Source organism: Eptesicus fuscus, chromosome 23 (genome assembly GCF_027574615.1).
Source record: "Eptesicus fuscus isolate TK198812 chromosome 23, DD_ASM_mEF_20220401, whole genome shotgun sequence".
Taxonomy (NCBI): Eukaryota; Metazoa; Chordata; class Mammalia; order Chiroptera; family Vespertilionidae; genus Eptesicus; species Eptesicus fuscus.
The window spans coordinates 26,401,080-26,415,134 of record NC_072495.1 but is presented as its reverse complement, the minus strand read 5'-3'; the positions used below and the strand labels follow the sequence as shown (position 1 = coordinate 26,415,134).

At 55.3% G+C, this 14,055-nt stretch overlaps 5 gene segments (V, D, J or C); all 5 read right to left on the bottom strand.

The window, feature by feature from the left end:
* Positions 1-246: 246 nt before the first annotated feature.
* LOC129148196 (immunoglobulin lambda variable 8-61-like) lies at positions 247-721 on the bottom strand. The segment is given in 2 exon segments: positions 247-566; positions 667-721. Coding segments are annotated over 2 exon segments (366 nt in total).
* A 2,707-nt stretch (positions 722-3,428) lies between these two features.
* LOC129148195 (immunoglobulin lambda variable 1-40-like) lies at positions 3,429-4,034 on the bottom strand. The segment is given in 2 exon segments: positions 3,429-3,862; positions 3,989-4,034. Coding segments are annotated over 2 exon segments (480 nt in total).
* A 2,357-nt stretch (positions 4,035-6,391) lies between these two features.
* On the bottom strand, positions 6,392-6,857 carry LOC129148194 (immunoglobulin lambda variable 8-61-like). The segment is given in 2 exon segments: positions 6,392-6,711; positions 6,812-6,857. Coding segments are annotated over 2 exon segments (366 nt in total).
* A 3,027-nt stretch (positions 6,858-9,884) lies between these two features.
* LOC129148193 (immunoglobulin lambda variable 1-40-like) lies at positions 9,885-10,526 on the bottom strand. The segment is given in 2 exon segments: positions 9,885-10,354; positions 10,481-10,526. Coding segments are annotated over 2 exon segments (516 nt in total).
* A 2,342-nt stretch (positions 10,527-12,868) lies between these two features.
* On the bottom strand, positions 12,869-13,343 carry LOC103305079 (immunoglobulin lambda variable 8-61-like). The segment is given in 2 exon segments: positions 12,869-13,188; positions 13,289-13,343. Coding segments are annotated over 2 exon segments (366 nt in total).
* Between the last annotated feature and the right edge of the window lie 712 nt (positions 13,344-14,055).

Sequence of the window (14,055 nt, the reverse complement as noted above, 5' to 3'; positions counted from 1 at the left end):
TGAGCCCGTCCCTGTAACTATGGGCAGAGAGGAAGAGGGAAAGCCCATTCTTGCAGGAGTCACACGAGGAGATGGACACGCTCTGGGAGAGACTGAGGAGGCACATGACCGTGGACAAGAGAATGGGCTCAGAGAGCCCCCTTCCAATGGTGTGCTGGCCATTTCCACCATTGCTCTTTCCTTCTGCATCAAAGGCTGAGCCAGTCTGAGCCCAGGAGGAGGTTTTGGTTGCACTTCCCCGTGGGTTTACATCACCGTGTAATTGTAACTACCCATGTACAAATGACAGTAATAGTCGTCTTCATCCTCAGGCTGGACCCCCGAGATGGTGAGGGCGGCTTTGTTCCCAGAGATGGAGCCAGAGAAGCGGTCAGGGACCCCAGAGGGGCGGCTGTTTGTTTGGTAGATGAGCATGCGGGGAGGCTTGCCTGGGGTCTGCTGGTACCAGCTGGGGTAGTTACTAGTGGAGACTGACCCAGAGCTAAGGCCACAGGTGAGTGTGACTGTCCCTCCTGCAGATACTGACATGGACGGCTCCTGGGTCACCACAGTCTGAGAATCCACCCCTGAAACAAACAGGAGAGAGACAGGGGTTATGAGGGACAAAGGTCACCTGAGGCCCTGCTGTTCTGTGTCCCCCAAGGATGCAGAGTCCCCTCCTCTGACCTGAGCTGTGCGCCAGGAGCTGGAGCAGAAGCACCGTCCAGACCATGGTGGGGACACTCACAGGATGTGGCCTCCTCAGGCTCCTGGCTGCAGTGGGGAGTCCTGGGCCTTTTCATGCCTCCCACACCCATTAGGGGAGAAGGTGCCTCATGCAAATCAGCTTCCCCTCTAGTCCTGCCCAGGGTCACCCTGCTGTCCCCTGGGGAAAGTCCCAAAAGAGATAGATGCTGGGCCCTATCACAGTCCAGGCTGCATGGGGAGTGAGATGCTGAGGGAGGGGGTTGATACACTAAGTAAGCTCCCTGATGTCCATGTGTCCTCAGTCCTAACGTCCTTCCCTGGAGGCTCTGAGGCTGAAGACGAGGTGGGAGTCTCCTCTCCCTCATGGCCCCAGCAATCCAGTTCACCCCAATCCAACGCCACCCCTGGGAACACTGATCCTTCCTCAGGAAACCCCTTTCTGTCTTCCTTGGGGATCTTAGCAGTCCACTCCCTCCAGCGGTGAGTCGGGAGGATGTCAGGGTTCTCATGTCTGGGCTCTGAAGGGCCTGGGGTCTCCCCAACTCAGTCCTGGACCCTGTCCCACTAGCAGTGTCGGGGGACAGGGCTGGGGTGCTCACCGTGCAGTTGCATCTCCAGGCAGGGTTGGCCACTCTCTGTTGTTCTAAGAAGCCATCAGTTACATGGGGTAGTTTTACATTAAATGGTGTTATGAGCAGATTATGAGACGGTGTCTCCATGGAATTATGGGATACCTACGCACATCTGATATAAGAACCTAGGAACCTTTTCAGAACTATGAACGATGTTGTGTGTGAACAAGTGGGCGTGAACATCACATAGGACATTGTAACAGTCCCTCTCCCTTTCCCTTCTGCTGTGGGGCAGGAAGAACGGGAGGGTGAGCAGGGGATTGGGATGTAAGGGGGTGAGCAGTGGACTTGTCCCAAAATGACATCCTTCCCTTCCCCAATGAAACCGCTTGTCCAGCGAAGGGGGAGGAGGAAGAGCAGAGGGATCTGGGTCCAGTTGTTGGAACTGAGTCTCCCATCCCCAAGTGGCGTGACCTGGGTCCAAGGTAGGCATAGGCCACGTTTCTTCATGCACGTGTGTCCGGGGTGTGACTGTCCATCTGCCTCTACCTGGACGTCAGGCGAGAACAACACCTCTAGGAGGGGTGTGTGTGATAAAATACCAGGTGAGTGTTTAAGGGAAAAGGCGCGCTCAGGGGGCTCCAGTGAGTCCTCAGGCTGCAGGGCCCATCAGGGCCGATCCCATCGACCTTCCCCTCTCCTGGTCCTCACGGGAGAAGGCGGGCCTCCTGCCGCCCACCCCATGGTCCCTGAGGACCTCCAGAGCTCCTGCTGTGCAGACAGGAGCACAGCCTGGCTGTGAGATCTCAGCAGGAACTCAGGGAAAGCACCGCAGACCCTCGGATGCTCTGACTTGAGGGGAGCAGGAAGCACAGGGAAGGATGCTCAACGTCCTTGGTCCTCGGAGAAGGACCAGTGAGAACGGCAGTGAGACGTCACCGCCCCAGGCCCGCAGGGCCGTGTGACCTGAGCCGTAGGGACCCTGGTGGATGAAGCCTTGGAGAAACCAGAACCCTGGTCATTGCTGGGACAAACGTCAAGCAGCGCAGCCATATTGGAAAACGTCCACCAGTGACTCAGAGCTGTCCTGTGAAGTTACCATCCGTCTCCTCATCCCCCTCCTCAGTGTCTCCCCGGAGAAATGGGAACACACTTCGCCTGAGAGCACAAGCCGTCCTGGCGCCCAGGTCCCCGCAGCGCTGTGCACAGCAGCCACAGATGCAAACCCTCAGGTGCCCAGCAGAGGGAGCCTCAGCAAACGCTGCTGTGCTCAGACATGGGAATATGATTTGGTCAAAAATAATTGGACTGTTGCCCCATGTCCCAGTGTGGATGGGCCTCAAGAACATTGTTCAGAATGTTTGGCTCAGTGCATAGAGCGTCAGCCTGTGGACTGAAGGGTCCCAGGTTCGATTCCCGGTCAGGGCACATGCTTGGGTTCTGGGCTCCCTCTCCAATGGGGGACGTGCTGGAGGCAGCCAATCAATGATTCTCTCTCATCATTGATGTTTCTATTTCTCTCTACCTCTCTGAAATCAATAAAAATGTATTTTAAAAAAGAATTAAAAGCAACAATAGCCACAGAGAGCTCCCTGTTTCCAGTTCCATCCATGTGAAATGCACCTCATAGGAAACATGTGAATCCAGAGAGTGGTCAGCAGTCACCCGGGACTGGCAGTGTGTGATGGGCATGATTAGGATGCGTGGGACCTTGTCTGAGGATAAGGAAAACGCCTGCAACTAGCATATGGGATGCTGACAGCACTGCAAATACACTGAATGCCGGTCTGTGGTGCACATTAAACCAGATAACTTAAGGCATGCACACTATATCACAATAAAGCTGAGATAAAAAACAGTTTGAGAGAGATCACCTCTCAGTAGCTATTTAAAGCGGGCCTGTGTGCCCTAGCCGATGTGGCTCAGTGGATAGAGCGTTGGCCTGTAGAACAAGGGCTCCCAGGTTAGATCCTGGTCAAGGGCATGAACCTCCATTGCAGGCTCCTCTGCAGCCTGGGGCCCTAGTCAGGTCTCCTACAGGAAGTAACCCATCCACGTGCTTCTCTCACATCGATGTTTTCTCTGTCTCCCTCTCTCTCTAATAACTGATGGGAAACTATGCTCAGGTGAGGATTCAGAAATTAATAAAATAATAAAGTGAGCCTGTGCTCAGAGTGACTCTCGAGTGGGACACTGTAGGGTCTGCCACGGCCACCGCTTCTGTTTCTCGGCGTTCAGGGCGATCAGGGGAACCAGGGCGGGTTTCTGTCTCAGTTCCCCGTTGGGGTGGAGCAGTGTGTGATTGCTGATGCCATGGTCCCATGTTGAACAGAAATATATAGCCTCGTCCTCGGGCTGCAGGCCTGTGATGTCCAGCGAAGCCGTGTTGCCTGACTTGGAGCCAGAGAACCGATCCGGGATCCCCGAGGGCCGGGAGCTTCCGAGCATCACTGTTTTGGGGGCCGCACCTGTGACCTGCTGGTACCAGGCTGCACCATAGCTTCCAACATTGTTGCTGTCCCCCTTGCAGGTCAGGGTGACCTTCTGGCCCAGAGACCCTGACAGCGAGGCTTCCTGCGTCAGCCCAGCCTGCACCCCGGACCCTGGAACAAAGGACACAGACACAGACAGTGAGGCTGAGGTCACTCTCACAGCGGGCGCTCAGGAGGAGGGACCAGTGTATCCAGGTGCCCCCATCCTCACTTGCCCTGCTTCCTTCAGTCAGTCACCTGAGCTGTGAGCAAGGAGGGCGAGGAGGAGAGGGGCCCAGGCCATGGTGGAGACGCCCACTCTCTGCTTCTGAGCCTCAGACCTGAGCGGCCCCCACAGTCTCTCTTATCCTGTCCCTCCTGGGAGGGCCCAGAGGGACCCTTCATGCAAATGTCCCTCCCCCTGGAGTCCCTGGGGATAAATGTGGTGAACGCTGTGTGGCTGGGGAGGGGCGGCCTCTCGTGGGGCCCTGGGAGGTCACAGCTGCTGGTCCCCAGTGAGCACAGAGCAGAGGGCACAGGGCAGGCTCCCCACCCTGGCTTCCCAGCTGAGGGCCCTCACTGACCCAGAGACAGGCCCACTGCACCGCCTGCTGGTCCAGGGTCCAGGTTCACTTATGAGCAGATGGCTAACCTGGAGCTGAGCAGGGAGAGTCTGAGGCTCTGGTATTCATCCCTGCCTTTCCCATTACGTCCCTCTCAGGACAGGGCTGTGTAGTGCATTGTGGGATGTTCTCGTTCCCATCCCTTTCACTGTGTCCTGGGCTCAGAAAGCAGCTCCCCTAACCAGGAACAACTTTCCTGGGGAAGCAGTCTTTCCAGGGGCTCGAGAGTCCGGAGCCCCTTCAGTCTGAGGCTCTGAGCTTGTCACACTGTGCTCCCCTCTGAGAGAATGTGTGCACCGCCTGGTGGGTTCCTGGAGAGGAGGGTGATGGGAAATAGGAAGAGCGAGTGGTCGTCCATTGTTTCAATTTCTTTGATTTTTTTCTTCCTACGACCTGCAGCTTGCCTTTCCCTCTCTTCTGGGAGTCTTTGTTAAGCAGCTGCTTTTGCTTTTCATGAAGTGCAATATACCCCTTATTTTTTTTATTTATGTATTTTTTTTTTACATCCTTGGGACCTTTATGCCTTCTGTTTGTCAAGATTATGGAAATAGTCTTACATGGTTTCCGAGAAGCATTATTGGATTGATTTTCACATTTGGACCAGTCATTCATGGGGAATACCTTGTCTGTATTGTATGAGGCAGGGGGTCCAAGTTCCTATGGTTTTCCCATGTCCATTGGTCATCAGTGTGTTCTTTGTGGGGAGTCTATCAGGTCCTCTGCCCATTGTTTGTGTGGATTGTTAGTGGGTTTGCTTTCTCCTCTTGGTGTTGAGCGGTGTGAGCTCTTTATAGATGAGGGACAGGAACCCTCTATGGGAGGATCACTGGTGAACATGTACTTCCGTTATGGCACTGGAGGCTGTCTGTTTGTTGTGTTGATGGTTTCCTTTCCTGTGAGAAAACCCTTTACTTTGATGAATCCCATTGGTTAATTTTTCCTTTTGCTTTCCTTGCCTGAGGAGATGTATTAGAGAAAATGTTGGTAACACAAATGTCAGAGATGTTACTGCCTACATTTGTTGGAAGGGAGTTTTCTGATTTCAAGGTTACATTTCAGTCTTTAGTGCATTCTGGGTTTATGCTGGACGTGGAGGAAGGAAGGGACCAGGAGAAGGAGAATGGCTTCCCCAGGGACGTGGCCGACCCGCTGACCCTGAGCGAGGGCTGAGCAGACGCTCTGACGCAGGGTTCTGTGAAGGAGAGAGCGAAGGGGCTCTTACTTCAGGAGTAACAGCCGTCCTGCTCGCTGCCTCATGGACGTTTTAGTGCGAAAACAGCGTGAACTGTAATGAACCTCTGGATGCATCAGCAGGGAGCTACCCTGAGAGGCACGCGCTTCTACAAGGTCGGTCTTACAGACCAAACAGAGAGACTCCAGCAGAGCACCCGGGGAGCGGACTTGTTTGAGAAAGTCAAGGTAGGGGCTGCCGCCTTTGGCCAGGTCCCCTCAGAGGCCCCGACCTTTCAGAGAATCCTCCTCACAGACTTTCCCACCAAGCCCCGTGCTCCCCACACCCCAGCCTTCATGCTCACCCCCTCCCCCAGGGCTTGTTCACATGGAGATTCCGGGACTAGAACGCCAGTCCCTGACTCAGTGGCTCTAACATGGGAATGGCATTTCTAACAAGCGCCAGGAAGGCTCCATGTCGAGGCCAAAATAAATGTCATTGTCCCCACAGTCAATTTCATGACGGGGCTGTGTCGTCAATGCCCTTGGAGTCAGAGGAGACTCACAGCCGCACAGGGGGGTCTCTGAGTCTCACTGGAGGTTGTTGCAGCTGAGAGCTGAGCCCGTCCCTGTAACTATGGGCAGAGAGGAAGAGGGAAAGCCCATTCTTGCAGGAGTCACATGATGAGATGGACACGAACTGGGAGAGACTGAGGGGGCACATGACCACCATCCCTGGACAGGAGAATGGGGCCAGGGAGCCCCCTTCCCACGGTGTGCTGGCCATTTCCACCTTCAGCTTTTTCTGCATCAAAGGCTGAGCCAGTCTGAGCCCAGGAGGAGGTTTTGGTTGCACTTCCCCGTGGGTTTACATCACCGTGTAAAGAGCACCAACATTGTACAGAGCACAGTAATAGTCGGCCTCGTCCTCAGGCTGGGCCCCCGAGATGGTGAGGGCGGCTTTGTTCCCAGAGATGGAGCCAGAGAAGCGGTCAGGGACCCCGGAGGGGCGGCTGTTTGTGTGGTAGATGAGACTGCGGGGAGGCCTGCCTGGGGTCTGCTGGAACCAGCTGGGATAGTTACTAGTGGAGACTGACCCAGAGCTAAGGCCACAGGTGAGTGTGACTGTCCCTCCTGGAGATACTGACATGGACGGCTCCTGGGTCACCACAGTCTGAGAATCCACCCCTGAAACCAACAGGAGAGAGACAGGGGTTATGAGAGATGAACGTCACCTGAGACCCTGCTGTTCTGTGTCCCCCAAGGATGCAGAGCCCCCTCCTCTGACCTGAGCTGTGCGCCAGGAGCTGGAGCAGAAGCACCGTCCAGACCATGGTGGGGACACTCACAGGATGTGGCCTCCTCAGGCTCCTGGCTGCAGTGGGGAGTCCTGGGCCTTTTCATGCCTCCCACCCCCATCAGGGGAGAAGGTGCCTCATGCAAATCAGCTTCCCCTCTAGTCCTGCCCCAGGGTCACCCTGCTGTCCCCTGGGGAAAGTCCCGAAAGAGATAGATGCTGGGCCTTCACACAGTCCAGGCTCATGGGGACTGAGAGGCTGAGGGAGGGGGTTGACTCTGTCACCAAGTCAGCTTCCTGGGGTCCTGGTGACCTCAGTCCTATCTTCTTTCCCTGGTCGGTCTGAGCCTGAAGGATGAGGTGGGAATGTCCTCCCCCTCGTGGCCCCAGCTATCTAGTTCACCCCAATCCAACCCACCCCTGGGAACACTGATCCTTCCTCAGGAAACCCCTTTCTGTCTTCCTTGGGGATCTGAGCAGTCCACTCCCTCCAGCGGTGAGTCAGGAGGATGTCAGGGATCTCATGTCTGGGCTCTGAAGGGCCTGGGGTCTCCCCGACTCAGTCCTGGACCCTGTCCCACTAGCAGTGTCGGGGGACAGGGCTGGGGTGCTCACCGTGCAGTTGTATCACCAGGCAGGGTTGGCCACTCTCTGTTGTTCTAAGAAGCCATCAGTTACATGGGGTAGTTTTACATTAAATGGCGTTTTGAGCAGAAAATGGAATGATGTGATACCTATGCACACCTGATATAAGAACATAGGAGCTTTTTCAAAACTATGAACAATGTTGTGTGTGAACAAGTTGGCATGAATATCCCATAGGACATTTTAGCACTCGTCTCTCTTTCCATTCTTCTGTGGGGCAGGAAGAACGGGAGGGTGAGCAGGGGATTGGCATGTAAGGGGGTGAGCAGTGCACTTGTCCCAAACTGACATCCTTCCCGTCCCCCAATGAAACCGCTTGTCCAGCGAGGGAGGAGGGGGAAGAGCAGAGGGATCCGGGTCACGATGGGGAACCCCAGAGCTCTGCGGGCTCAGGCCTCGGTGTGGGAACTGAGTCTCCCATCCCCAAGTGGCCGTGACTCTGTGTCCTAGGTACGCATCGGCCATGTTTCTTCATGCACGTGTGTCCGGGGTGTGACTGTCCATCTGCCTCTACCTGGACATCAGGCGAGAACAAAACCTGTAGGAGGGGGTGTGTGTGATAAAATACGAGGTGAGTGTGTGATGGAGAGGGCGCGCTCAGGGAGCTCCAGTAAGTCCTCAGGCTGCAGGGCCCACCAGGGCCGATCCCATCGACCTTCCCCTCTCCTGGTCCTCACGGGAGAAGGTGGGCCTCCTGCCGCCCACCCCATGGTCCCTGAGGACCTCCAGAGCTCCTGCTGTGCAGACAGGAGCACAGCCTGGGTGTGAGATCTCAGCAGGAACTCAGGGAAAGCACCGCAGACCCTCGGATGCTCTGACTTGAGAGGAGCAGGAAGCACAGGGAAGGATGCTCAACGTCCTTGGTCCTTGGAGAAGGACCAGTGAGAACTGCAGTGAGACGTCACCGCCCCAGGCCCGCAGGGCCATGTGACCTGAGCCCTAAAGACCCTGGTGGGTGAGGCCTTGGAGAAACCAGATCCCTGGTCATTGCTGGGACAAACGTCAAGCAGCGCAGCCATATTGGAAGACGTCCACCAGTGACTCAGAGCTGTCCTGTGAAGTTACCATACGTCTCCTCATCCCCCTCCTCAGTGTCTCCCCAGGAGAAATGGGAACACACTTCGCCTGAGAGCACAAGCCTTCCTGGCGCCCTGGTCCCCGCAGCGCTGAGCACAGCAGCCACAGATGCAAACCCTCAGGTGCCCAGCAGAGGGAGCCTCAGCAAACGCTGCTGGGCTCAGACATGGGAATGTTATTGGAGGAAGAATAATTGGACTGTTGCCCCATGTCCCAGTGTGGATGGGCCTCAAGAACATTGTTCAGAATGTTTGGCTCGGTGCAGAGAGCGTCAGCCTGTGGACTGAAGGGTCACAGATTCAAGGGCATATGCCAGGGTTGAGGTCTTCAACCCTGGTGGAGGCCATGCTGGAGGCAGCCAATCAATGATTCTCTCTCATCACTGATATTTCTATCTCTTTCTCCTTTCCTCTCTGAAGTCAATAAAAATATATTTTAAAGGAATTAAAAGAAACAATAGCCACAAAGACTCAAAGACTACCTATTTTCCAGTTCCATCCATGTGAAATGCACCTCATAGGAAACATGTGAATCCAGAGAGTGGTCAGCAGTCACCCGGGACTGGGAGGGGTGTGATGGGCGTGATTAGTCCTTATGGGACCTTGTCTGCTTCTGAGCCTCAGACCGGAGCGGCCCCCACAGTCTCTCTTATCCTGTCCCTCCTGGGAGGGCCCAGAGGGACCCTTCATGCAAATGCCCCCTCCCCCTGGTGTCCCCGGGGATAAATGTGGTGAACGCTGTGTGGCTGGGGAGGGGCGGCCTCTCGTGGGGCCCTGGGAGGTCACAGCTGCTGGTCCCCAGTGAGCACAGAGCAGAGGGCACAGGGCAGGCTCCCCACCCTGGCTTCCCAGCTGAGGGCCCTCACTGACCCAGAGACAGGCCCACAGCGCCCCCTGCTGGTACAGGGTCCAGGTTCACTTATGACCAGATGGAAAAGGTCTGAAACTACAATATGGGAAAGATACAGCACTCTGCAATTACACTGAATGGTGGTCTATGGTGCACTTTAAACCAGTGAAACGTAAGGCATGCACACTACATCACAATAAAGCTGGGATAAAAAACAATTTGAGAGAGATCACCTCTCACTACCTATTTAAAGTGGGCCTGTGTGCCCTAGCCGATGTGGCTCAGTGGATAGAGCGTTGGCCTGCAGACCAAAGGGTCCCGGGTTAGATCCTGGTCAATGCATGTACCTCGGTTGCAGGCTCCTCTGCGACCTGGGGCCCTAGTCGGGGCTCCTACAGGAAGTAACCCATCCATGTGCTTCTCTCACATCGATGTTTCTCTCTGTCTCCCTCTCTCTCTAATAACTGATGGGAAACTATGCTCAGGTGAGGATTCAGAAATTAATAACATAATAGAGCGAGCCTGTGCTCAGAGTGACTCTCGAGTGGGACACTGTAGGGTCTGCCACGGCCACCGCTTCTGTCTCTTGGCGTTCATGGGCGACCAGGGGGACCAGGGCGGGTTTCTGTCTCAGTTCCCCGTTGGGGTGGAGCACTGTGTGATTGCTGATGCCATGGTCCCATGCTGAACAGTAATAGTCACCCTCGTCCTCAGGCTTCACGTCAGAGATGTCCAGCGAAGCCGTGTTGCCTGACTTGGAGCCAGAGAACCGATCCGGGATCCCCGAGGGCCGGGAGCTTCCGAGCATCACCGTTTTGGGGGCCCCACCTGAGACCTGCTGGTACCAGCCCACAGTATATGTTCCAACATTGTTGCTGTCCCCCTTGCAGGTCAGGGTGACCTTCTGGCTCAGAGGCCTTGACAGCGAGGCTTCCTGCGTCAGCCGAGCCTGCACCCCGGGCCCTGGAACAAAGGACACAGACACAGACAGTGAGGCTGAGGTCACTCTCCCAGCGGGCGCTCAGGAGGAGGGACCAGTGTATCCGGGTGCCCCCATCCTCACGTGCCCCGCTTCCCTCAGTCAGTCACCTGAGCTGTGAGCAAGGAGGGCGAGGAGGAGAGGGGCCCAGGCCATGGTGGAGACGCCCAAGCTCTGCTTCTGAGCCTCAGACCTGAGCGGCCCCCACAGTCTCTCTTATCCTGTCCCTCCTGGGAGGGCCCAGAGGGACCCTTCATGCAAATGCCCCCTCCCCCTGGGGTCCCCGGGGATAAATGTGGTGAACGCTGTGTGGCTGGGGAGGGGCGGCCTCTCGTGGGGCCCTGGGAGGTCACAGCTGCTGGTCCCCAGTGAGCACAGAGCAGAGGGCACAGGGCAGGCTCCCCACCCTGGCTTCCCAGCTGAGGGCCCTCACTGACCCAGGGACAGGCCCACAGCGCCCCCTGCTGGTCCAGGGTCCAGGTTCACTTATGAGCAGATGGCTAACCTGGAGCTGAGCAAGGAGAGACTGAGGCTCTGGTATTCAGCCCTGCCTTTCCAACACATTTTTCTCAGAGCAGGGCTGTGTGGTGCATTGTGGGAATTTGCTCTGTTCCACTCCTCCCACTGTGTCCTGGGCTCAGAAAGCAGCTCCCCTAACCAGGAACAAGTTTGCTGGGGAAGCAGTCTTTCCAGGGGCTCGAGAGTCCGGAGCCCCTTCAGTCTGAGGCTCTGAGCTTGTCACACTGTGCTCCCCTCTGAGAGAATGTGTGCACCGCCTGGTGGGTTCCTGGAGAGGAGGCTGATGGGAAATAGGAAGAGCGAGTGGTCGTCCATTGTTTCAATTTCTTTGATTTTTTCTTTCTACGACCTGCAGCTTGCCTTTCCCTCTCTTCTGGGTGTCTTTGTTAAGCAGCCGCTTTTGCTTTTCATGAAGTGCAATATACCCCTTATTTTTATTTTATTTTTTTTAATTTTTTCATCTTGGGATTTTTGTGCCTCTGTTTGCCAAGATTATAGAAATGGTCTTTCGTGGTTTCTTAGAAGCTTTATTGATGATTTTCCCATTTGGACCAATCATCCATGTGGAATAAATTCTGTGTATTGTGTGAAGTAAGGGGTCCAAGTTCCTATGGTTTTCCCATGTCCATGGTCATCAGTGTGTTCTTTGTGGGGAGTCTATCAGGTCCTCTGCCCATTGTTTGTGTGGATTGTTAGTGGGTTTGCTTTCTCCTCTTGGTGTTGAGCGGTGTGAGCTCTTTATAGATGAGGGACAGGAACCCCTCTATGGGAGGATCATTGGTGAATATGTATTTCCGTTATGTCACTGGAGGCTGTCTGTTTGTTGTGTGATGGTTTCCTTTGCTGTGAGAAAACCCTTTAGTTTGATGAATCCCATTGGTTAATTTTTCCTTTTGCTTTCCTTGCCTGAGGAGATGTATTAGAGAAAATGTTGGTAACACAAATGTCAGAGATGTTACTCGCTACATTTGCTGGAAGGGAGTTTTCTCATTTCAAGTTTCCATTTCAGTCTTTCGTGCATTCCGGGTTATGCTGGATGTGGAGGAAGGAAGGGACCAGGAGAAGGAGAATGGCTTCCCCAGGGACGTGGCCGACCCGCTGACCCTGAGCGAGGGATGAGCAGACGCTCTGACGCAGGGTTCTGTGAAGGAGAGAGCGAAGGGGCTCTTACTCCAGGAGTAACAGCCGTCCTGCTCGCTGCCTCATGGACGTTTTAGTGCGAAAACAGCGTGAACTGTAATGAACCTCTAGATGCATCAGCAGGGAGCTACCCTGAGAGGCACGCGCTTCTACAAGGTCGGTCTTACAGACCAAACAGAGAGACCCCAGCAGAGCACCCGGGGAGCGGACGTGTTTGAGAAAGTCAAGGTAGGGGCTGCCGCCTTTGGCCAGGTCCCCTCAGAGGCCCCTGACCTTTCGGAGAATCCTCCGCACAGACTTTCCCACCAAGACCCGTGCTCCCCACACCCCAGCCTTCATGCTCACCCCCTCCCCCAGGGCTTGTTCACATGGAGATTCCGGGACAAGAACGCCAGTCCCTGACTCAGTGGCTCTAACATGGGAATGGCATTTCTAACAAGCGCCAGGAAGGCTCCATGTCGAGGCCAAAATAAATGTCATTGTCCCCACAGTCGAATTCATGACGGGGCTGTGTCGTCAATGCCCTTGGGGTCAGAGGAGACTCACAGCCGCACAGGGGGGTCTCTGAGTCTCACTGTAGGTTGTTCCAATTGGTAGCTGAGCCCGTCCCTGTAACTATGGGCAGAGAGGAACAGGGAAAGCCCATTCACATGACGAAATGCACATGCCCTGGGAGAGACTGCGGAGGCACATGACCATGAATGTCTGTATAACAGAATGGGGCCAGGGAGCCCCCTTCCCACGGTGTGCAGGCCATTTCCAACTTCAGCCTTTTACTGCATCAAAGGCTGAGCCAGTCTGAGCCCAGGAGGAGGTTTTGGTTGCACTTCCCCGTGGGTTTACATCACCGTGTAAATGTTACTACCCATGTACAAATTACAGTGATAGTCGGCCTCGTCCTCAGGCTGGGCCCCCGAGATGGTGAGGGCGGCTTTGTTCCCAGAGATGGAGCCAGAGAAGCGAGCAGGGACCCCAGAGGGGCGGCTGTTTGTGCTGTAGATGAGCAGGCGGGGAGGCTTGCCTGGGGTCTGCTGGTACCAGCTGGGGTAGTTACTAGTAGAGACTGACCCAGAGCTAAGGCCACAGGTGAGTGTGACTGTCCCTCCTGGAGATACTGACATGGACGGCTCCTGGGTCACCACAGTCTGAGAATCCACCCCTGAAACCAACAGGAGAGAGACAGGGGTTATGAGGGACAAAGGTCACCTGAGACCCTGCTGTTCTGTGTCCCCCAAGGATGCAGAGTCCCCTCCTCTGACCTGAGCTGTGCGCCAGGAGCTGGAGCAGAAGCACCGTCCAGACCATGGTGGGGACACTCACAGGATGTGGCCTCCTCAGGCTCCTGGCTGTAGTGGGGGGTCCTGGGCCTTTTCATGCCTCCCACACCCATTAGGAGTGAAGGTGCCTCATGCAAATCAGCTTCCCCTCTAGTCCTGCCCAGGGTCACCCTGCTGTCTCCTGGGGAAAGTCCCGAAAGAGATAGATGCTGGGCCCTCACACAGACCAGACTGCATGGGGACTGAGACGCTGAGGGAGAGGGTTGACTCTGTCACCAAGTCAGCTTCCTTGGGGTCCTGGTGACCTCAGTCCTATCTTCTTTCCCTGGTAGGTCTGAGGCTGAAGGATGAGGTGGGAGTGTCCTCTCCCTCATGGCCCCAGCAATCCAGTTCACCCCAATCCAACCCACCCCTGGGAACACTGATCCTTCCTCAGGAAACCCCTTTCTGTCTTCCTTGGGGATCTTAGCAGTCCACTCCCTCCAGCGGTGAGTCAGGAGGATGTCAGGGATCTCATGTCTGGGCTCTGAAGGGCCTGGGGTCTCCCCGACTCAGTCCTGGACCCTGTCCCACTAGCAGTGTCGGGGGACAGGGCTGGGGTGCTCACCGTGCAGTTGTAGAGCCAGGCAGGGTTGGCCACTCTCTGTTGTTCTAAGAAGCCATCAGTTACATGGGGTAGTTTTATATTAAATGGCGTTTTGAGCAGAAAATGGAATTATGTGATACCTACGCACACCTGATATAAGAAC